General features: G+C 54.7%; 9 protein-coding genes across 9 annotated transcripts; 7 read left to right on the forward strand and 2 right to left on the reverse strand.

The window, feature by feature from the left end:
- Nucleotides 1-542: 542 nt before the first annotated feature.
- Nucleotides 543-2227, forward strand: PFLUO_LOCUS8719 (uncharacterized protein; the record flags this gene model as incomplete). The annotated part of the gene is made up of 4 exons (XM_073786475.1): nt 543-1216; nt 1272-1455; nt 1714-1987; nt 2058-2227. The coding sequence occupies 4 exons, from the start codon at nt 543-545 to the stop codon at nt 2225-2227; spliced, it is 1302 nt and encodes a 433-aa protein (XP_073642727.1).
- A 249-nt stretch (nt 2228-2476) lies between these two features.
- PFLUO_LOCUS8720 (uncharacterized protein) lies at nt 2477-3258 on the reverse strand (the record flags this gene model as incomplete). The annotated part of the gene is made up of 5 exons (XM_073786476.1): nt 2477-2505; nt 2560-2725; nt 2779-2824; nt 2880-2979; nt 3051-3258. The coding sequence occupies 5 exons, from the start codon at nt 3256-3258 to the stop codon at nt 2477-2479; spliced, it is 549 nt and encodes a 182-aa protein (XP_073642728.1).
- A 720-nt stretch (nt 3259-3978) lies between these two features.
- On the forward strand, nt 3979-6230 carry PFLUO_LOCUS8721 (kinase-regulated stress-responsive transcription factor skn7; the record flags this gene model as incomplete). Its single annotated transcript, XM_073786478.1, has 7 exons — nt 3979-4035; nt 4090-4106; nt 4215-4287; nt 4348-4491; nt 4545-5426; nt 5479-5668; nt 5722-6230. 7 exons carry the CDS (start codon nt 3979-3981, stop codon nt 6228-6230), a joined length of 1872 nt encoding a protein of 623 aa, XP_073642729.1.
- An 853-nt stretch (nt 6231-7083) lies between these two features.
- PFLUO_LOCUS8722 (GEF) lies at nt 7084-9426 on the forward strand (the record flags this gene model as incomplete). The annotated part of the gene is made up of 5 exons (XM_073786479.1): nt 7084-7164; nt 7220-7276; nt 7335-7459; nt 7527-8701; nt 8756-9426. The coding sequence occupies 5 exons, from the start codon at nt 7084-7086 to the stop codon at nt 9424-9426; spliced, it is 2109 nt and encodes a 702-aa protein (XP_073642730.1).
- Nucleotides 9427-9484: 58 nt separating this feature from the next.
- Nucleotides 9485-11646, forward strand: PFLUO_LOCUS8723 (uncharacterized protein; the record flags this gene model as incomplete). The annotated part of the gene is made up of 5 exons (XM_073786480.1): nt 9485-9489; nt 9721-10028; nt 10095-10620; nt 10675-11561; nt 11618-11646. The coding sequence occupies 5 exons, from the start codon at nt 9485-9487 to the stop codon at nt 11644-11646; spliced, it is 1755 nt and encodes a 584-aa protein (XP_073642731.1).
- Nucleotides 11647-13506: 1860 nt separating this feature from the next.
- Nucleotides 13507-14532, forward strand: PFLUO_LOCUS8724 (Fe(2+) transporter; the record flags this gene model as incomplete). The annotated part of the gene is made up of 5 exons (XM_073786481.1): nt 13507-13530; nt 13586-13718; nt 13778-13927; nt 13983-14427; nt 14484-14532. The coding sequence occupies 5 exons, from the start codon at nt 13507-13509 to the stop codon at nt 14530-14532; spliced, it is 801 nt and encodes a 266-aa protein (XP_073642732.1).
- Nucleotides 14533-15272: 740 nt separating this feature from the next.
- On the forward strand, nt 15273-17889 carry PFLUO_LOCUS8725 (uncharacterized protein; the record flags this gene model as incomplete). Its single annotated transcript, XM_073786482.1, has 3 exons — nt 15273-15359; nt 15425-17609; nt 17669-17889. 3 exons carry the CDS (start codon nt 15273-15275, stop codon nt 17887-17889), a joined length of 2493 nt encoding a protein of 830 aa, XP_073642733.1.
- Nucleotides 17890-18547: 658 nt separating this feature from the next.
- Nucleotides 18548-19435, forward strand: PFLUO_LOCUS8726 (uncharacterized protein; the record flags this gene model as incomplete). The annotated part of the gene is made up of 1 exon (XM_073786483.1): nt 18548-19435. The coding sequence occupies one exon, from the start codon at nt 18548-18550 to the stop codon at nt 19433-19435; it is 888 nt and encodes a 295-aa protein (XP_073642734.1).
- Nucleotides 19436-19524: 89 nt separating this feature from the next.
- On the reverse strand, nt 19525-21884 carry PFLUO_LOCUS8727 (Golgi transport complex subunit 6; the record flags this gene model as incomplete). The annotated part of the gene is made up of 2 exons (XM_073786484.1): nt 19525-21525; nt 21585-21884. 2 exons carry the CDS (start codon nt 21882-21884, stop codon nt 19525-19527), a joined length of 2301 nt encoding a protein of 766 aa, XP_073642735.1.
- Nucleotides 21885-21927: the final 43 nt, after the last annotated feature.

A 21927-nucleotide genomic window follows, 5' to 3' on the forward strand; every position in this document is an offset into this window, starting at 1 on the left:
GCCCGAATAACCGGGGTATTCCAGATGCGGGGAACTGCATCTCCATGAGGACGAAGTGTTGCCCATCTAGCTCTGCGGTCGTTGACTCGGCTTCCGGTGGATGTCATGGCGGGTGGATGTATAGGGGTATCATCCGGGACCCACTTTGTTCCACCGGAAGTTCGTGGAAAGTGAACGCCTGACTCCGCCGACGATCTAGTTCCAGGCGACGTGAACCTGTTATTGCTCATTGGATGGCTCTACCGGAAGCTTCATGCTGCCATCCGTCCATCTATCAATTCACCGTACCAATCAAATGTTGTTTCAGATTCTTTTATCAGCTAAGCCGCGGATGCTCTTTGCCTCGGCGTCGACGGTATGTCCCCATTCATTATATATGGAACGAAGGACAGTAGGGTGATTCATCGATCATCGTGCAATTTCTTCCCTACTTCATTGGAACCTTTCACCTTTTGTTTTGTTTGAGCAGGCCGAGCTGCACGTGGTTCCAATATCCTACCGTCTTCGTGGTGATACGAGTCGCAATGCCAGCCAGGCCTCCCATGGAGCGTTGTGTCGCGGTTATCGGAGCAGGGATTCTAGGACGACGAATCGGGTGTGTTTTTGTAGCAGCCGGCTACAGAGTGCACATCCAGGACTTGTCCTCGGATACGCTGGAGAGCGCCCTGGAATTTATTGATGCGAACAAAGTGGACTTTGCGACCATGCGAAAGGCACAGGGTAATGGCCATCCGGATAGTATCGACTGTACTTGGGGACGGGTTGAGAAACTCGGAAATCCAACAGAGGGTGAAAATGGAGAGGAGCCTGATTACACCGAATTTACCAGTCGCATTTCTTCTCATCCATCATTCGGCTCCTGCGATGTTTTCACAGATATTGCATCGGCTGTCTCAAACGCCTGGCTGATTATTGAGGCTGTTCCTGAGAAATTGGAACTCAAGAAACAGATATTCGCCGACTTAGATGCAATGGCACCCCCGGATTGCATCCTTGGTTCCAATAGCTCGTCGTTCAGGTCGAGCTTAATGACTACCTACGTTTCGCCTGATCGTCGGAAGCGCATGCTGAACATTCACTTTACCATGCCTCCTAAGATCAACATAGTTGAACTGATGACAAATGGCGAGACGGACGCTCAGGTGTTGAAACATCTCAAAAACATATTGAGTAGCTGTGGTATGTTGACAGTCATAGCTCAGTGTGAATCAACAGGGTAAGTATTTTTGTTTGATATGCCACAAGTCATTGATACTAACCAAGCTCTCTAGATTCATCTTCAACCGTCTTTGGGCTGCAATCAAACGTGAAATCATGCAGATGCTCTCCGAGGGCGTGAGTAATCCGAACGAGATCGATGGCCTTTGGGGGCATTTTTTCCAAAATGGCCCGCTACCCTGCCAATTGATGGACGAAGTTGGATTGGACACAGTCGCCTTCATTGAGGACAATTATGTGAGAGAGCGAGGTCTTGACAGTACTCTCACGGTCGATTGGCTACGAAAGGAATATATTGCGAAAGGGAAGCTGGGCCGGAAAAGTTTAAAAGGCGGATTTTACCAGCCTTAAGATCATTGTTTCCCTTACTTGAATAGATTTGGCAGAATGGAATTAGACTATGCGAAACTATACATATGGGCCGGCAATCGCATCACGTGAGTCCCGAATTTGTAATCCGGCCGTATTCACTTGGTTAACGTCGACAGCAAACAGTTCTACCCACTCCTCCATTCCCTCTCCCGATCTCTCAATTCCTTCATGTTCTCCCGCGCCGCCCGCCCCTTGACCGTCTTGAGCAGAGGCTGCCGCTATCTTCTCACTCCGCACCCGTCTCTACCCCGGGCATCATCCTTCTCCGTCACCGCGCGCTCCTCCGCCGCCATCAACGCAGCCATGGCGGACACTTCTGGGATCACGCCCGACTCTCTAAAGAGCAAGTTGATTGAGAAGCTGCAGGCACAGCATGTTGAGATTGAGGATTTGTCCGGTATGGAAGCCATCATTCCTTTTTTTTTTTGGTGTAAGAGAAAGAGAAGCTGATATTCCGGTTGCTACAGGTGGCTGCGGACAGGCCTTCCAGGCTGTCATTGTCTCCCCCCAATTCGAGAGCAAGAACATGCTTGCACGCCACCGGCTGGTCAACTCCGTGCTGAAGGAGGAGATCGCTGCTATCCATGCTTGGACGCCCAAGTGCTATACTCCGGAGCAGTGGCAGGCGCTGCAGTAGTCAGGTCTATCTTCTTCGCAGGGTCAAAAGACACCCGAAGGAAGGGACCAAGAATATGTGCTACTATGGGAAAATGTTGCCACAAAATAATGGGATGCAATTTGGCGTTGACTGGGTTGGAACTGGGTAGGATCATTGTACATTGCAAGTCATCGTCTGGGGGCCGCGTGCGGACGTCCCCGAACAGAAATAGATTTTCTTTCTCAGGTTAGGCTATGTATGTGGACAGTAGATATCAATGTACACGGCTTAACCGAGCACTTTCTCGGCCGTCGAGACTATTAGAGAGTCAGTCAGGATGACAACCTTGAAAGTAAACAGGAAGACCATACCATTCACGCCGGTGTTATCAGGCTCCACAAAAGCCTCGCTGACTTTGCCGTTTTCCACCAGCAGTGCGTACCGCTTGCTGCGGTTGTTGCCAAAGATGGAGGCGCTGTCGAAGCTCAGGTCCAGAGCTTCGGTGAACTTGCCGCTCGGGTCGCCCAGGAAGCGCACCTGCGGCAATTGTCAGCACTGGATACAAACACGATAGAAGTGTATACACATACACCGCTCTTGCCCGACGGGTCGAGAGAATCGGCCCATGCCTTAGTCCTGTTGCCCGGTCAATGGATATCCAACGAACCGGTTTTTGTCGAGTGTCACTTACACGAATGGGTCATTGACGGAGATGACAAAGACCTGGCCAGCCTCCCTGAGCTTGGGGTGATTGATGTAGCCGGGGACATGGGTGCTGGAGCATGCAGGGCCTAGAACACGAAGCATGTCAACACTGGACCGACGGAGCTTTCTTGGGGGGTGGGGTAGGAGTGTCACGCACTGAAGGCAGCAGGGGTACCAATGATGACACCCTTGCCCTTGATCTCCTTGGCCAAATTGACCTTGTTGCCGGGAGAGTCCTCGACCAGCACGTCAAGGTTTGGGATGGCATCACCCTTCTGCACAAAGGCCGGCGCGGTGTTGTGGAAGAGCGCGGCCTGGGGGCGCACGCGTGGGACGTTGGTTGCGAGTCGACGGGCGGCGAACATGATGGGCAGCAATTGAGTGGATGGAAGAGGGAAAGGTGGTGGTAGCGGTGGGAGAGTGAGAGATCAGTGAGAGATGGACGGGCGTGGTGGATAATTTCGTCATAACCGTTAGGGGGTTAGTTATGGATATTAGTACTCCTACTCGCCCTCATCAGGATGGACGTCGACTGTATAGTTAGTTCCTGATTACTATTTCCTTGGTGACTTCTACTTGGTCTCTTTTTCTGTTGGATACTCGGACCCCAATCCTCGTTCCCATCTCACCCTCCATCTCGGCGCACTGACAGCACAACGGCGCTGCACGAGGGAGCCGCTGCAGCGGAGGATAAGGATTCGCCATGTCAGTCGACCGACAACAACAAGAATTATAATTATAGTAGCCCGGAATCCGGGGGGAATATTATTATCGGGAGAATCATCAGCTTCCCTGTTCACAAACTTGGTAAATGACATACCGCCATACCGTTACCGATTGTCCTTGGCTCGACCGCCCACCGCGAGCCACAGTCTCTGAAACCCCCGTTCGTCAAGTCGGTTATCCTCCATTCCTCTTCCTCCTTTCCCTCCTGGCCCCTTTTGTTCGTCCGGTCGAGCCTCGTCATCCCATGAGGACTTCCGTTATTTACATCTGGCCCTTTTTCGCAATCCATTAAATTCCCGTTCGGGGGTCGTTCAGCCTAAGCAGCCCAGTTCGACCGGTCGCGACCCGTCTAGCCCAGCATGGACGCTGGCCAGACCTCTGCGAATCCCGCCCCCGCGGGCAACTCCAGCGATTTTGTGAGTTTCATGTTAGAGATACCGGGAAATCAATGCTAATCATGTCGGGAACAGGTTCGCAAACTCTACAAGTGAGTGTTCCCTCTCTCTCCCTTTTCCTCCGCGCCCCCTCTCTCTCACAACACTGGCCATGAACCCCTCGAACCCACACCGAGTCCACCTAATACTGACGATCCCAGAATGCTGGAGGACCCCTCGTATTCCTCGATCGTGCGCTGGGGAGACGAAGGGGACAGCTTCGTCGTCTTGGAGGTAAGGCTGAAAAAAGAAAGAAAATCTCCGGTCGCACTCGACTGACTTCACTGTGTTTAGTGTGAGAAATTCACCAAGACCATCCTACCCAAACATTTCAAGCACAGCAACTTTGCCAGTTTCGTGCGCCAACTCAACAAGTACGATTTTCACAAAGTCCGACAGAATAATGAGGAGAGTGGCCAGTCGCCGTACGGGCAGAATGTAGGTTCGCCATCTCGAGACAAAAAGAAGCTCGACTGACCATCGCTACCCAGGCGTGGGAGTTCAAGCACCCGGAGTTCCGGGCCAACAGCAAGGATTCCCTCGATAATATCCGTCGCAAGGCCCCTGCGCCACGCAAGCCGACCACAAGCACCGAAGAATCGGTACCCACTCAACAGATCGATCTGCTCAACCAGCAGATCGTTGCGCAGCAGCAGCAGATCCAACACATTTCCGACCGCTTTGCACAACTCTCCGTGGATCATCAGCTCATGATGCAGGAGGTGTTGCGCGTGCAAAAGACGGTCGTGAATCATGAGAGTGTCATTCATCAGGTGATGAACTACTTGCTGTCGGTGGACGCGCGCCAGCGACGGGATAGTAAAGCATCCGTGTCGTTCCAGGGTCAGGGTGGTTCGTCCATGAGCGGCGACGAGCCATCATCGCCACTGCAGCAGGCGTCCAAGCTGCTGAGTGACATGAACGCGGAACTTCAATTCAATCTGACCGGGTTGGACGGGATGAATGATCCTCAAAAAGCTGGCGCCGCGCCAGTGGTCTCGACACCCACGATGGATGCCGCTGCTCGGAATGGTGGCGTTCGCGCGTCCACCTCTGCGGGACCCAACCCGGCTCTGGTCTATCCCAAGATGAGCGGAGAGTTGGAACCGGTGGTCTACCCCGTGGGCGCCACCAACGGGATTGACCCCATGTACAGCGAGCATGTCAACAACGTGCCATACGCGATGCCACCCAAGACAGAGATCGAGTCGACCGAAACCCGCCGACAGTACCCTGACAACCGGAAAAAGAGCACCAATGTCGATCCAGGCTGGATGCGCAGCCCGCACATTCTCTTGGTGGAGGACGACGCTACCTGCCGACAGATCGGTGGGAAATTCCTCTATTCTTTTAACTGCGTGATTGACACGGCAGTATGTGACCCATTCCACCTCCAAAGGATATTGTCGCTAACACCACATTTAGTTCAATGGTCTCGAAGCTGTGAACAAGATCCAGGAAGGCTCGAAATACGATCTGATTCTTATGGATATCATTATGCCTCATCTAGACGGTGTATCAGCATGCCACCTTATCCGGCAAGCCGACCGAACCCCCATCATCGCCATGACCTCCAACATTCGCAGCGATGACATCCAACTCTACTTCCAACATGGTACGTGTATAGTGTCGCAGCTGACCCGAGATCTTGACTGACATTTTATCCAGGAATGGATGACGTTCTTCCGAAGCCCTTCACCCGAAAGAGTCTTCTTGATATGCTTGAGAAGCATCTGGTTCATCTCAAGACGATGCCGCAAGGCATCGAAGCTGCGCCGCCTGGCGCCACAATGGCCATGGCAGCTCAGACATCGGCATCCCAGTCCATTAAAGAAGACAGCTCTCCCGGCCAGTCGCCCGCCGGGTCTATGAATAACTGGCAATCCCCGGGCCAGTTCCAAGCCATGCAGACCGTCCCGCCCAACATGCCTCCCGTCCAAGGACAATACGTTTCAGCGGCACCCGCCGCATACGCCGTCGACCAAAACGGCGTTCAGTACCCAGCCACACAACCGGTTGCTGTCCCTGCGGTCGGGACACCCGCTCGTCCACCGCATCGACGGCAGATGTCCGAGATGTCCCCAGCCGCAGACAACGGGAACATGGCCAAACGGCAACGCATGTACACCCAACAACCGCAGCCCATGATGGCCGTGCAAGCTGGACGGCCCGGCTAAGTCTTTTTTTTTCCATTTCTGTCTATCTATTTCACGATTCCCACTGTCTATATTGAGGCCTTCTTGATCATACATTCTTTTTTACCTTTATTTCTTTTGATCTTTCTTACCTACAGGTCATGGCGTTCATATGGCGGCTGGTCCCATGTGGGTGGCGAATTGTGTTGCGAATGTTGTCGCTTATATACTTGGAGGGATCTTTATTCGTCTAGTACATACTTGAGACACAAACATAAAGGTGTTTTTTTATTACTAGTCTATCCGGTCCCACTGACCATTCCCTGGGTAGAGACAGAGAGAATTGTCGATGGGCATGGTGACTCGTCACCACCTGGGGCTCTCATCAGACTGGGAATTCTTTGTTGCCTTTCTTTCATCTCACGAAAGGTAGCCTGTCTAGTCCGTACTCATTCTAGTAATTCCCTTGTAACAGCATTTCTAATTCTGACCACATTGCGTGGATGTCTCACCCGCGCAAACCAAGCTAACCACTCCACAACCCGAGCCCGAACCTCGACGCTCGATTCCCGAGTCCAAAGAAAACCTCCAGCAGAGGTCTAGAACGCCCCCAGGTTTTCAAGACAAACAATCCCCCTGAACCTGGCCCGGCCCAGACCTTGCGTGTTGTTCTGGACTCTTTGCGGCGCAGGGGAGCTGTGGCGGTGAAAAGTTTTATGTAATACTGTGGCTGGGCGAGTTCGAGAGTCATGTGATGATGTGAGGGACACCAAGACAAACAGTGCAAACTGAAATGACTCCCCGCCAGCCTTTTTTTGTGTCGCTTTCTTTGTCGTGAGTAACTAATATCTCAGCAGCAACAACTGTCCGAGACCAGCTAGCCGCGTGTCTAGCAATGGGTCCCAAGCAAAAAGGTGGTGGCCAGAAGCAGAAGGGGAACGCCGCGGAGGAGGTGGAGGAGACGCTGCAGGCTGTCGTATGTTTTTTTGGGATTCCTTGGATTCAGATTGATGCTGACGGAGGGTATATAGGTTCTTGCGGATACTTTCGAGACCCGATTCGAGCCATTTACGCTAGACAAGCCACGGGTATGTCAGGGAAGAAAAGCTTCGTGGAGAACAAAATGGTTGACTTGGACGATGATAGTGTCTTCTCCCCCTCGCCAATACCCCTCTGATCGAATATACGCTCGAATTCCTGGCCAATGCCGGTGTGGAAGAGGTTTTCTTGTACGGCGGGGCTCATTCAGACCAGCTGGAGAAGTACATCAAGTATGTTTGGCACAGCCCGGTTATACTGAACGAAAGGCAAATCCCTAACCAATGAATGAATGAATAGTGCCTCAAAATGGAGAGCCCTCTCGTCACCCTTCAGACAGCTCAGATTTCTCAAATCCACCTCCACCTCCGTCGGCGACGTCATGCGTGATCTGGACGGCAAGCACCTCATCACCGGCGATTTCATCCTCGTCTCCGGCGACGTGATCAGCAACCTACCCATCGAGGGCGCGCTCACCAAGCACCGCCTGCGCCGTGCAACCGACAAGAATGCCATCATGACCATAGTGCTTCGCGAAGCCGGCCGGAAACACCGAACCAAGTCCACGTCGATCTCGCCGGTGTTTGTGATCGATCCCACCAAGGACCGGTGTCTGCACTACGAGGAAATCGACGAGCGGGCGGAGGACGACCAGCCCACACGATTGAATATCGATACGGATATAATCCTGTCGCATGCGGAGCTGGATATTCGTCAGGATCTCATCGACTGCAGTATCGATATCTGTACGCCTGATGTGCTGAGTCTGTGGTCGGATAGTTTCGACTACCAATCACCCCGGAAACATTTCTTATATGGTGTGTTGAAGGACTACGAGCTGAACGGCAAGACTCTCCATACCTACATCATCACGGAGAACTACGCGGCGCGGGTACGGAACTTGAAGGCATACGATGCCGTGAGCAAGGATATCATCTCGCGCTGGACATACCCCTTGTGCCCGGACACCAACCTGCTTCCTGGGCATACGTACGATCTGCGCAAGGGTAGTTTGTATCAGGAGCAGGGGGTGACGCTCGCCCGGTCCTGCGTGGTCGGTCGCCGCACGGTGATTGGGACTGGGACGAGTATCGGAGACCGGACGACGGTGCACAACACCGTTCTGGGTCGCCACTGCAAGATCGGGAAGAACGTTAAGCTTGACGGCGCATATATCTGGGACCATGTTGTGATTGGGGACGGTTCAGATGTCCGTGGTGCTATTGTGGCGGATGGCGTCGTGGTCGGTAAGAAGTGTACGGTTGCGCCTGGCGCGCTGCTCTCATATGGTGTCAAAATTGCAGATGGTGTGACTGTTCCGAGCGGGCAGCGGATCACTAAAGCCTTGCGGGATGGCATGGATGTTGCCAGTGATCCCAAGGTCGTTGGCGCAGGTGGAGAAGGCTATGAGTTTGTGCCTGGTGACGAGGATGATGAAGATGAGGACGCCGCAAGCGAAGCCTCGTCGGGACTTGGTATGTTTCTTCTTCTTTCCCACTGCGGGCTATCCGGCTAACTTTTCTTTCCAGTTTACCGCATGCCCAATCTCTCTCTTTCTTCTGCCTCGATCTCCACACTGTCATCCGAACTATCAGAAGGATCCTGGCCACGATCCGGCCGAAGCAGTTTCTCTAGCGGGGACGAGGAACAAGACAACTTCTACCACGAAGCCTCCGCCAGTGCATTTGACATGCTGCGCGATGACAACGCCGCAGACGTGGTGGTGCTAGAGTTGGTCAGTATGCGCATGACCGCCAATGCATCCGACCAAGCAATGCGACGTGCCGTGGTGGTCTCATTCATGAAGCGCATCCAGCAATTGATGGAAGGCGGCAAGGGCGCCGGCGAAGCCGTCCACGACGTCTTTTCCAAGTACCGTGAGGTCGTGGACCGCTGCTGTCTATTGGACCGCAACAAGGAAGCGAAGAAGGACCAGGTGGATTTGCTGCTTCTGCTACAGCAGGACTTGGTCCATCGCCACAAGGGGGACACGATCTTGCTGTTTACGGCGAAGGAGCTGTATGAGCTGGAGCTGGTGGATGAGGAGGCGTATGAGCTGTGGTGGAGGGATGAGCGGTCGACTGAGTCGGAGGAGATGCGGACTGTTCGGGCTCAGGCTCAGCAGTTTGTGGATTGGCTTGCCGACGCGGAGGAGGAGGAGAGTAGTGAGGAAGAAGAGGATGAGAGCGAAGAAGATTAGACAGCTTGCTGGATATACCATATACGGAGCCAAATGATTCTTTGATAGTTAGCATTCCATGTCGTCCCTGTTCATCCATCGCAGAGTGCCACGGCTCCTGGAAGTATACAGCCTGCTCATCGCATCACGGGACTCCCCACTTGTTCCCGGCCCGACCCCTCCGCCCTGACGGTGACGTGTTGTTGGACCGATCACCAAACTTCTCCAACTTCCTGCTCTCCGACCCCCAAAAGGCATTTCAGTGCCTTCCCTGCTTCCCCCTTTTTTCACCACGGCCCCCTCAACACGTAAAAGGAAGGCGGCCGAGGCGATTGCGGATAGCCAGCCTCCCTCCAAAGCCAAAGCCGCCACCAAGGCTGCTTCCGGCCCCGGCCTCGCCACCGCGCCCTTGAAACCGCCGCGTCCGCCCACCCCGACACCTGCCACATCGACGACGGAGTTGACTGCGAGGGGCAGCTCCGTTAGTTCTGTTTCTGCAAAGAAGGACATCGTCACCTCCGCCACGACCAGCATGGACTCAGATGATGATTTCATGTCTGACGTGTCGAGCCAGGATGACTTTTTGGACACCCAGGACAGCGACAATGATAGTCTAGGAGAGGGTGAGTACAAACCGTTCCTTTCAGATGATCTATCGGGCAGCACTAACTAACGATCTGTTCTTCCAGATTTTGGTGATCTCGACGGCGGATTCTCCGACGACAAAGACCTGCTCACCCAAAAGCGAAAACCCTACGAAGTCGAGTTCAAGGTACTCAACCCTGCAGATATCGAACGAGAACAGCTCGCCCAGATTAGCGATGTCTCCGCCATCCTGGGCCTGCCGCCAGAGTCGGCGGCCATCCTGCTCCGGTTTGGGCGGTGGAAGCGAGAGAAGCTGATCGAGTCATATATGGACCATCCCGAGGTGACGTTGGAGGACGCGGGCTTGGGGACAAATTTTGAAGGCGCTGCGAAGTTGGAAACCATCCCGGGGTTCATGTGTGAGATCTGTTGTGAGGATGGTGAGGGCCTCAAGTCGTACGCGATGCGCTGTGGCCACCGCTTCTGCGTGGACTGCTACCGCCACTACTTGGGCCAGAAAATCAAGGAGGAAGGGGAGGCTGCTCGTATTGAGTGTCCGGGTGAACATTGCCACCGTATCGTGGACTCTCGGTCGCTTGATTTACTAGTGACGAATGATCTCAAGACGCGGTAAGTTGGCTGGTATTTTTGAGGAGTGGCTTAGGCTGACTTTGATACGTCTAGATATCGAGTCCTGCTTACACGAACGTACGTGGACGACAAAGAGAATCTACGGTGGTGCCCGGCGCCAAACTGCGAGTACGCGGTGGACTGCCATGTGAAGAACCGGGATCTGCGCCGCATCGTGCCAACAGTGAAGTGTGCCTGCTCGCATGAATTTTGTTTCGGCTGCACCCTCAACGATCACCAGCCCACTCCGTGTGGCCTGGTGAAGATGTGGCTGCAGAAGTGTGAAGATGACTCCGAGACCGCCAACTGGATCTCAGCCAACACCAAGGAATGCCCACGGTGCCAGTCGACGATTGAGAAGAACGGCGGATGCAACCACATGACCTGTCGCAAGTGCAAGCATGAGTTCTGCTGGATGTGCATGGGTCTGTGGTCGGAGCACGGAACCAGCTGGTACAACTGCAATCGATACGAGGAGAAGTCCGGGTCCGACGCCCGCGGTGCCCAAGCCAAGTCGCGCGCCTCGCTAGAGCGGTACCTGCACTACTATAACCGGTATGCGAACCACGAGCAGTCCGCGAAGCTAGACAAGGACCTCTATCTCAAGACCGAGAAGAAGATGACTAGCCTGCAGTCGCAGTCGGGTCTGTCGTGGATTGAGGTGCAGTTCCTAGACACGGCTTCGCAGGCGCTACAGCAGTGCCGGCAGACCCTGAAGTGGACGTACGCGTTTGCCTTTTACCTCGCGCGCAACAACTTGACCGAGATCTTCGAGGATAACCAGAAAGACCTGGAGATGGCGGTCGAGAGCCTGAGTGAGATGTTCGAGAAGCCCGTCCCGGACCTGGCGAACCTCAAAGTCGACATCCTGGACAAGACGGCCTACTGCAACAAGCGCCGCATCATCCTATTGAGCGACACTGCCGAGAATCTCAAGAGTGGTAGGTCTTCCTGTCTTCATTTTTGACTTAGATATTGCTAACATCACCATCTCCAGGGGAATGGTCATTCAACGTAACCTGGTAACCGTCCTCAACTCCGACATTTATCTTCATTTCTCCTCGACGAGACACGCACCAGACCCCTTGACGACCGTGAATGATTTGCCCGAGCACATCTACATTCCGTTAGCTACCCACCAACCCACCCATTTTCCCTCAGTCCGATCATGCTCTTAAGACTCTTCCCCGTTCCTCCACGACTCTCTGTGTTCCTACATGCCCCCCTCCTTGCCATCAATGCGGCGTCGAGGTGTTTTTTTTGTGTGTGTTTGGTTCTTTGATTCTTTGTATGTCTTCCACACTCCATAGCCTGGTATCATTATTATTACATGCGTATTATTTCCTTTCCTGTGGCAAGTACATAAGTCTAAGTGCACGTACGTAACCTGGATCCGACACAGCATCGTAAACCAGCTAGGATCAATCGGGTTATTCTATCCGAACTCTGTCGAGCCAGCCCGGAGCTCGGCTGGCCCGAGCGGCCGTTAGGACCCCCCTAGGGCGACGATTTCCACGCATTATCCATGAAACGGTACATCGAGAATGAGGGTTATCTCATATTTGCGCTTCTAAGTCTTCGGCGGGCCTACGGAAGGATGAGATCGTCTCCTACCAAGTAGTGTCTTGTTAAGAAGAGGGGCGGTATCCACCAACTGCTATGCACTATGTAGACTAAGTTAACTAAGTTAGTATGTACGGAATATATCGTGATGGTCCCCGGCACAGCTAGTCCCTCTCGAATCCGGACCGGAAATTGGATGGTTCACCCCTGAAGCGGACTAGCGAGCCTCCAAACTGGTTCCAGTCCGGTCGGTCTTATCAATCAGATAATTTTTTTACCGCCGACGCTCGGTACCTGGGTTCGAGGTACCTAATTGACTACGGAACGGCGGAAAGGGTACCTCGGATCCACGTACCACTGTGCAGATTAGCTAAGCGCCGATGACGGACCCGGTCTGCAGGAAAAGGTGAAATTGATGACGAGGAGCAGAGATGGGAGGGAGATGATTTCGGCAGAGATAGTATCGTACATAGTAAGGTGTCGTAGGGGGATGCTCGGGGTTAGGGAAATTCCTCGGCAGACAGAACAATCACTCACTAATGGATCTGGCGAGTTCGGCCCTTTCTGCCGGTGCTCCTGTGACTTCAGACCAAAAAAAAAATCGATTATCATTTTCTCTTCTTCGCATTCTTCGTTGCTTCTCTGATTCCTCTTATCCTTACTCCCTTTCTCCCTCCCTCATTGTTCGCTCTTTGCCTGTCCTCGCGCGGGCCTAGACTGACGGACCCTGTTTTTTTCTCCTCGGAGAAGCGAACTGCTCATTCCGCCAACTTCCACCCCAACACCTCCAACACCTGGCTACACAAGCCTAACCACCACCCGCGCCTTTTCATTACCATCTCGAATCACGACGACGCCTTCTCTCGACTTCGCTCCCTCTCGCTCCGGCTGCGCCTTGAGCTAGCCGAGCTCCATGGCGGCTCCCGACCAGATCGGGGAGCAGGAATATGAGTAGGTGGCCACCTCTTTTTTTTTTGTGGTCGGTCGGTAGAGAGCTTCGCGACAGGGCGCAGATGGAGCTTGCTCTGAAAAGACGCAGTTCATCTGTGGAGGTTTTTCTGGCGCGGGCGTTCTGCTCCCCTGTCGTTTTGGGGTGTTCTCCCGACCCGGCTCGACCGTGTGTGATGTGACGGATGTCCAGGCTAACGTGGTGCGCTCGCTGTTTTCTGCAGTTACGAAACGCTCCCTTCCAACTATGGCCTCGGTCGGAACATGTTAGCTGGTGCTTTCGCAGGGATAGCGGTATGGCGATTTCGATTCCCCCGAAGAAATGGGAGTTCGTGGGACTGACCAGCGGCGGGGATTTCACAGGAACACTCGGTTATGTACCCGGTGGATTTGCTCAAGGTGAGTGCATTTCTGGTGGCTGCATGGGCATACAACTGACGGAAACTTTCACTAGACGCGCATGCAAATCCTGAACCCTTCGACCGGAGGTCTTTACACGGGGTTGACCAATGCGGTGTCTACAATCTATCGCATTGAAGGCTGGCGGACACTATGGAAGGGCGTGTCGAGTGTGATTGTCGGTGCAGGTGCGCGGTGCTCAATATACACCAAATAAAGCAGGAGGCTGATTCGAGGCGAACACTAGGTCCGGCACACGCGGTGTATTTCGGCACGTACGAGCTCGTCAAGGATATGGCTGGTGGCAATGTCGACGAAGGGCATCATCCCTTAGCTGCTGCGACCAGCGGTGCTGCGGCCACGATTGCCAGCGACGCATTGATGAATCCTTTTGATGGTGAGTTTTTCCCTGATTTACTTTCGGGGGAGGGCCTTGCTAATTCCCTCTGCAGTGATGAAGCAGCGCATGCAGGTCCACGGCTCAGTCCACAAGAGCCTTCTCCAATGCGCCCGAACGCTCTATCACACCGAGGGCTTCCAGGCCTTCTACGTCTCCTACCCTACCACGCTCTGCATGACCGTGCCCTTCACGGCGACCCAGTTTGTCGCCTACGAGTCCATCTCCAAGGTGATGAACCCCAAGATGGAATACGACCCTTTCACCCACTGCATCGCCGGTGGTCTGGCCGGCGCCTTTGCCGCTGGACTCACCACTCCCCTAGACGTCGTCAAGACGCTCCTTCAGACCCGCGGCGTTGCGGATAGCGAAGAGGTTCGCTCCGCCCGGGGTCTCTTCAACGCTGCGGCCATCATCAAGCGCCAATTCGGATGGACGGGCTTCTTGCGGGGCATGCGGCCCCGGATTATTTCCACCATGCCGAGTACGGCGATCTGCTGGTATGTTTTGGTGTCTGGTTGGTTTCGGTGTCCTCCCATTGCTAATACCGTGTTAGGACATCCTATGAGATGGCCAAGGCGTATTTCAAGCGCCATCTTGACTAAATGACAAAACGCCCGGCCCACCACCACTGCTCGCTGACTGGGATGTAACCGGTCGGCAGATCAAGTCACCCTTTCCTGTCCACATGTTTCGATAGATATCCTGCTTTGTAAACGCCACCCATATTCTTTTTTCTTCTCTTCATCCGATCTCCCGGTGCGACAGGGGAGGGAGCTCTCGCCTGGCCAACACATGAAAAACAAAAGCATCTCCGGTGTCACTTGAGCCGTGACCGAATCAGCCAAACCTACTGGGATCGATCACCTTGCATGTTTTGGCCTCCGCCTGGATCCAACCACCACAAAAGCGATTCTGGTAATGTATAGTTTGGGGAATAATCAAATCTGGGCATATTTCTCTGTTTGCGTTGTTGGGCGACTGTCGGTGCTCCTCTTGTTCTTCTTCCCATGAGATGTGTCTCGTATATCGGTTCCCCGGCGTTGGCACGCGAAATGAATCCTTGGGCGGGCTTGGGGGTTTTTCTGGTTTCCTGTTTCTGTTCCCTCGACCATCGATACATCTGGCTTGAGTGTGCGTGTACCCATAGATCTGCGGATAGACGAATGACCCGATCCTCCTGGAGTATCCTACTGTATACTGCTATCCTATCGATCCTACTCCTACCAAGTGGTGGTCCATCTGCCAAACGCCGACACTTACCGCATGCAGACAACGACGTCACGCCCCAACCCGCCCAGCCGATCATCTTCTTCCTCCCCTTCCCTCCGCGCCGAGCTGAATGATGCGCTCCAAGCCCTCGTCTTCGATGCAGAAGACTTACGACGAGTGTTATCTATTGTGCTCAACGGCGGTCTACTTTGAGGGCCAGGTGAGTGCCTGTCGTGTGTGGAAAAAAGTGTCCCCGTCACACACTAATCCGGATCCTCCCCGCAGAACAACGAAGACGAAGCGCTGCGATCCTGGCGATCCGCTCTCGAAACCATCTACCACCACAATGCACGCCGTGTGTCGACGACCTACACCCCCAAGTCTGAGACTGAAAAAGCCCTGCAAGACTCCATCCGCAAACTAGAGATCCAATGCCGAGAACGAGTCGATCTGCTCGGGGCCCTTCGCGAAAGCAGGAAAGAAGCACCCGACAGCACCTCCAACAAAGAATCAGGCTCCTCCCTGTTCAAAAAGTCCGCCACGACCCCTTCTTCCTCTTCCTCCAACAACAACAACAACAACAACAACATCAACCCGGGCTGGATCGGCGACGGCACCATCCCCGCCGTCGGCTACACCGATCTCTCCAAACCGGCCGCCATACCTGGCCATCCGTGGCCCAAACAGCCCTCCCCCGAGTCGCCACGACGGTCCGAAGACACCCCTCCTCCGACAGCAATGCCGCCCGCTAGCTCTCCCGCCCTACGGGTGAACTCCAATTCATCCGGCAAAACTAGATCCCGCGGCTCCAGTCCTGAGCGGCGCATGCTGACGACGCTGCGCAGTGGCGACGGCAAGAAAAACGGGAAGAAGACATCCAGACGCAAGGAAACGAGACCGGCCGCTTCGAAAGCGGCGGGGCTGGCTTGGGGGCATCTCTATCGGCCCGCGTCGAGTGAAAAGACCGTTAGTGATGTAGCGTTGGCTTCGTCACGACAGAGTGCCGCACAGAGCCCCAGTTTCCGCCGCGAGGCAGATCCAAAGTACCATTCGGGAGATGAGCTTTCTCCTTCATCCCGCAAGACGGTGCCTGTGATTTCGACGCCCGACCGCATTCCGGCGGCTAATTGGCGAGAACCTCAATCTTCGCCTGGCTTGACATCGTCGCCACGCCCGCTGCCTCCTCAGTCTTCTCCTCGCAGACCCCAGGTCCAGTCTTCTCCTCGCAGACCTCCTCCACCCCCACCTCATGCTTCCGCTGTATCGATGCCAAACCCAGATGATTTCACTCCGCCGAACTCCTCCGCAGGGGTACCCAGACCTTCTGTGAAGCCGAAACCGGTAGGGTTGAGGACTTCACTTCAACCACCGGGCGCGGTGGCACAGAACCCTCGGTCTGAGAGCAATTCTCGGCCCTTGACGCCTCGAGTGGATCGCGAGGCCAATCCTTCGAGCAGCCAGCCACGGACAAAATCCGCACCCCGGTCTCCCAATGTCGGTCAACCAGCGCATGCCTCACACTCATCGGGCAGCGGGGATGACCTTCGGCGGGGAGTTGAGCGCATGACGGTTTCGAGTGGGAATGGCAAAGGCGTGCCTCGACGCAAGCCACCTCCGGTTCAACGTCGAGAGACACCGTCGTCCAGCGACCAAGATTCGTTCGCCAAGCGGTCCACGGAAAGTGAGGCAGAGGACGGGGAGGATGAAGACGACAACAACGATATCACGAAGATCGTTCAAAAACTACCCAAAGGCGTCGACCTGGCATCCGCACGGCAGATCCTGAACGACATCGTTGTGCGCGGGGACGAAGTGCATTGGGAGGATATTGCCGGCCTGGAGGGTGCCAAAAAGGCCCTCAAAGAGGCAGTCGTCTACCCATTCCTTCGACCCGATCTCTTCTCCGGTCTTCGCGAGCCCGCTCGGGGCATGCTACTCTTCGGCCCTCCCGGTACCGGCAAGACCATGCTTGCGCGGGCCGTAGCCACCGAGTCCAAATCAACCTTCTTCTCCGTCTCCGCATCAACACTCACATCGAAATGGCACGGCGAAAGCGAAAAGCTCGTGCGTGCACTCTTCGGCCTCGCCAAAGTCCTTGCCCCCTCCATCATCTTCGTCGACGAGATTGATTCCTTACTATCTGCACGATCATCCGGCTCCGAGCATGAAGCATCCCGCCGCTCTAAGACCGAGTTCCTGATTCAGTGGTCCGACCTCCAGCGCGCCGCAGCAGGCCGCGAACAATCCGCCCGCGAGAAGAAAGAAGGCGATGCCAGTCGTGTCCTGGTGCTGGCTGCGACCAATATGCCGTGGGACATCGACGAGGCCGCCCGCCGCCGCTTCGTGCGAAGACAGTACATCCCACTGCCGGAGCAACACGTCCGCGAGCAGCAACTACGCACGCTCCTGAGTCACCAGCACCAGGAGCTAAACGACGATGATATCCAGGTTCTGGTCCAGGTGACTGACGGTTTGTCCTCGTTGCTCTTTTTTCTGTTCCTTTTTTTTTCTGACAATCCATGTTCACAGGCTTCTCCGGCTCCGACATCACAGCCCTCGCCAAAGACGCCGCCATGGGCCCCCTTCGGAATTTAGGCGAGGCGCTCCTACACACACCAATGGACCAGATCAAGCCAATGACGTTCCGGGACTTCGAGGCGAGTCTCTATTCCATTCGGCCCAGCGTGTCTTCAGATGGATTGCGGAGGTATGAAGAGTGGGCGCGGGAGTTTGGTGAACGAGGTGGATAGGTATTGAGATACGGCCGGTCCGGTTTCTGTGTGTGTGTGTGTGTGCCTTTATTGTTTGACGCTCTATTGTTCTGTTGACCCTTTTCTTTCTGGTGTCTGGTCTGACTCTAGTGCCGGAGCCCGGATGGGCAATCAATGATGGTGCTATGGGCATAGCATGCATAGTTTGGGTCTCTTATTAGAGGAGGTTGTTGCTCAATTTCTCTTATTTATTTGATACTCTTTCTTTTTATACGAGGTTTGATTCTGTACATTGTGATGAATGGAATGGATTGAATTAGGATTTTCCAAAAAGGTCACTTCAGCCATCGTTCGAAGTATAGTAGTAGCCCTTCCACAGCCTCTTCCCTCACTTTATCCCGCGCGTCATAATTAACTCGGCGTCTCTCCAGTTCGTTCGTATTCCTAGTCCTGGGACCCAATAAACAACCCCCACCATGCAATTATATCCCAAGTTTATATACCCAACTCGGCCTACAACCATGGCCAACGAGACACTACTGCTATCATCATCTCCCATTGGCCGTGCAGCGCCTTTGTTCCAAGGAGCGGTGAATAGTTCGTATCCTTGACTACAAAATCCCAGTAAACACCCAGCCGCATTCCACGACCTCGTACGCAACCCTCAAGACCCTCGTCTTCTCTTCTCTTCTCTATCATGACCCTAGACACAACCAAAGCATGCATCGCCTGCGGATGGACTGCCGAGCAACAAGGGAAGTGCCACTATTCCAGCCACGTCAAGCTCTTCTACGGCGCAAGCACGCGGGGCGTCTGGTCCATCGGGTCCGACGTGATCTTGAAAGAACGCCCGGACGACGAAACCCCCAAGACAGAAGTGACCACGCTGAACCACCTGGCACGCCACCACCCTGATATCCCCGCTCCAAGGGTCCTGCGCAACTGGGTCGATGGCGCAGGGACCTATTTTGTACTGTCCGAGCGGATACATGGCCAGACGCTCGAGCAGGCTTGGGCTTCTTTATCGGGATCCCAGAGAACGGACATCGCGGATCAATTGGTTAGACTGCGCAAGCGACTACGGTCGATCACGTCGCCGTCTATCCAGTGTGTTGATGGAGGTCCTGCTTACCCGGGTTTGCTTTTCTTTGACCGCAACCCTCACGGGCCATTCCATTCTGACCTCGAGCTCTGGGATGCTCTGAGCTTGACGCTCCCCGATTCGGTACCGCAACGGGCCTTGGAGAGTCTGAAGAAACGTCTGCCTAATTGCGCCCCCTACGTTCTTACTCACTGTGATCTCAATCTCGGGAATATCATTGTCCACAATGGACGGTTGGTCGGAATCCTGGATTGGGAGTTTGCGGCTTATTTTCTTATATGGTACGAATATGTTTCAGCATCTTGGGGGTGGACTGAGGAGGATGCCGAGTGGAAGAGGCTGCTGAGGGAGCGCTCCGATGCGCATGGCGACGGACATGGCGATGCGAAGGATTTCTGGACGGATTTGTGCCGGTTGAGAAAGTATCCGGAGTTGGATGAAAAGGGCCAGGAAGTGTTGGAGAGACTGTTGGCTTCCGATTAAGGGGGGGTAGTTCCCAGGTCAATGCATCATATATACGATATAGGGTCCTATTCCTCATCTATATATTCCACAGAAGATATTTACTCTACTCAACTCAGCAACACCCGAATCTCGCCCGTCGTGCGTGGGAACAACGAGCGCAGACTCCACCGGTCTTCCTCGTCCTGGTCTTCCTCTTGCTCCCCCTTCTCACTCACGCCGGCCTTGCTACCCGATCTACCGCTCAGCACGCTTGCACCAGTGCCAGGGATACCCACGTCGAGGGTCCCCCGCGCCTCATCGGCGGCGATGATCATGCCTTCAACAAACTCAAAGTCACGGCAGAACGCTTCAACGGCATCTTCAGTGACGCTCTGCACGAGGGACGCGCTCTGTACGCGTTTGAAATGGTCTGTGGCGTCCATGAGGGCCGAAGGCAGGAAATCGTCTAGTTGTTGACTGGAGGCGACTAGAGCTTCTGGTTGGAAAGCTAGAAGAGACGTAAGATCTGTGAGGTGTGGTTTTGTCGTGGCCTTCTCCTGTGTCTCTGGGGATTGATCTGGCTCTTTATCTGTGTCTGGCTGGGAGTCTTGTTTGTTTTGAGAGAAAGGTTCCAATGCAAGAAGCAGGGCGTGCAGGCCGGATGCGTTGAGGAGGAATTGGTGTTGAAGATCCAACAAATCTGTGCGAAGAGTGGAAAGGGCATTGGAGAGAGGGGCGAGGTGCGTGGCGCTGGCGAAAGGGAAGGGTGAGATGGTGGCCCGCGCGGCGAGGAGGACGTTGGTGCGAAAGATGGTCTGCGCGGTGGTGTTGGGGATTTCATCGGACGAGGACCGCGCTAGGGTTAGGAAAGGGTCGAATGCGGCGCGGAGAACGGGCGTGAATCGATTCTCGCTGGTTGGGTCGTCTGCGGCTGGGTCGTCGGGCCCGACGGATGCTTCATATGTCTTCATGAGGGAGGTCAGGACCTCGAGGGCATCTAGCAGGAACTGCGGCACAGAGAGGTCGTCTGGCGGGGTTACTGCGATGGCGTCGTTGGATAGGACGTTGACCTGGTCCTTCATAAGACGCTCGAAGTGGTTGAGAGTGGACTTCTCCAGGCTCTGGATCAGATCAACTAGATTTGATTGCGAGCCGACCAGTTTCGCAAAGGTCGTGCGATAGAATGATAGTAGGTTCATCACCTTGTAGCAGGTGACGGGATCATCGTGGCCCTGAATCACCAGCTCGATTCTCTGCCGCAGGGACCGCGATACGCCCGTGAGGTCACGGTTGACCAGATCGCTGAGAGCCTTGTGGCCATCGAACACCGCTACTTCCCCTTCATCAATGCGAGACCAGGGCTCGCTGCTCAAGCCGGCCTGGATGCCGCGCGCAAGCTCCTCGCCATCCGCGACGAACAAGGCCTCCAGGGCTTCGCGCTCCGACACGGTGGTGGAATGTACCCACGCCAGCATATCTCCAATATACCGCAGTGGATCGTGCGCGGAGAACTCGATTGGCTTGACGGTGCGATCACCAGAGCTCGTCCCAATCGTTCCCGACATGGCATCCGTCAGGGCGTAATGGAATGCATCGGACAAGACATAGTCGCGGGCCTCGGCAAAGAAATCCAGACAGCTATGGAACAGACTGGGCCGTTCCGCCAGCACCCGTAGCGCTCGGCGGATCGAGCTGCTAATCCGGGGATCCTCCAGGTTCAGCGACCGGAACTCTTTCTGGATCCACTTGTAGAGCTTCTGGTAAGCCGAGTTGAGGTTCCGCGTGCTCAGCTCCATCAGCTCCATGCCCAATCGCTGGTTCTCGCCGCCGAGGAGGTGTTCACAGTCGTGGTGAACCTGCTTGACCCGGGAAAGCACATCGAAAAATCGATCATCAACTGGCTCCTCGGCAGAGTTCAAGACAAACAGGTCGTCTTCTGGGATGATGAAGTGTTTCGCGAATGCGTCGAGCAGCTGCTGTTTTGTTTCGGTGTCTCTCTTCTGCTTCGTCAGGACGGCGGCTTCTTCGAGCACGGGGGTGGTATCCTGCTTGGCCCGGCCGATATGTCTGCGCATCTCGTCGCATGTTTGATTCAGCGTCGAAATCACCGCTCCGATCCGACTCAATTGCTGTTGGGAAGCTGTCAGTCCGCTCTGCCCCCGTGGATCGTGGGCTTTGTCTCGCTCACCTCCGCCACTTTGCCAAAGTCGCGAACGATCTCTGCATTGCAATCGACCACCTCCTTCTGCACATCTAGCCGCAGCTGGCGTCTGGTCTCCGCGGTGTTGTGGATGCCCCGTAAACTCAGGGTCTCGAGGGCATCGCGGATATCGGAGTCCGCGTACGAGGCCGACAGCACGCTCGTCAACCGATTGGACAGCACCGTCGATCGTTGTGAGGGCGGCGACAATGGCGACGACCCTTCCGACAACGGGGGAGGCGTTCCGGCGCCATTGGTTGCTGTGGGTGGAGAGAAATAGCTGGTCATTGTTTTTCGACGGGGGAGGTGGGGGAAAGAGAGAGAGAGAGTA

Source organism: Penicillium psychrofluorescens, assembly GCF_964197705.1.
Source record: "Penicillium psychrofluorescens genome assembly, chromosome: 6".
Lineage (NCBI taxonomy): Eukaryota > Fungi > Ascomycota > Eurotiomycetes > Eurotiales > Aspergillaceae > Penicillium > Penicillium psychrofluorescens.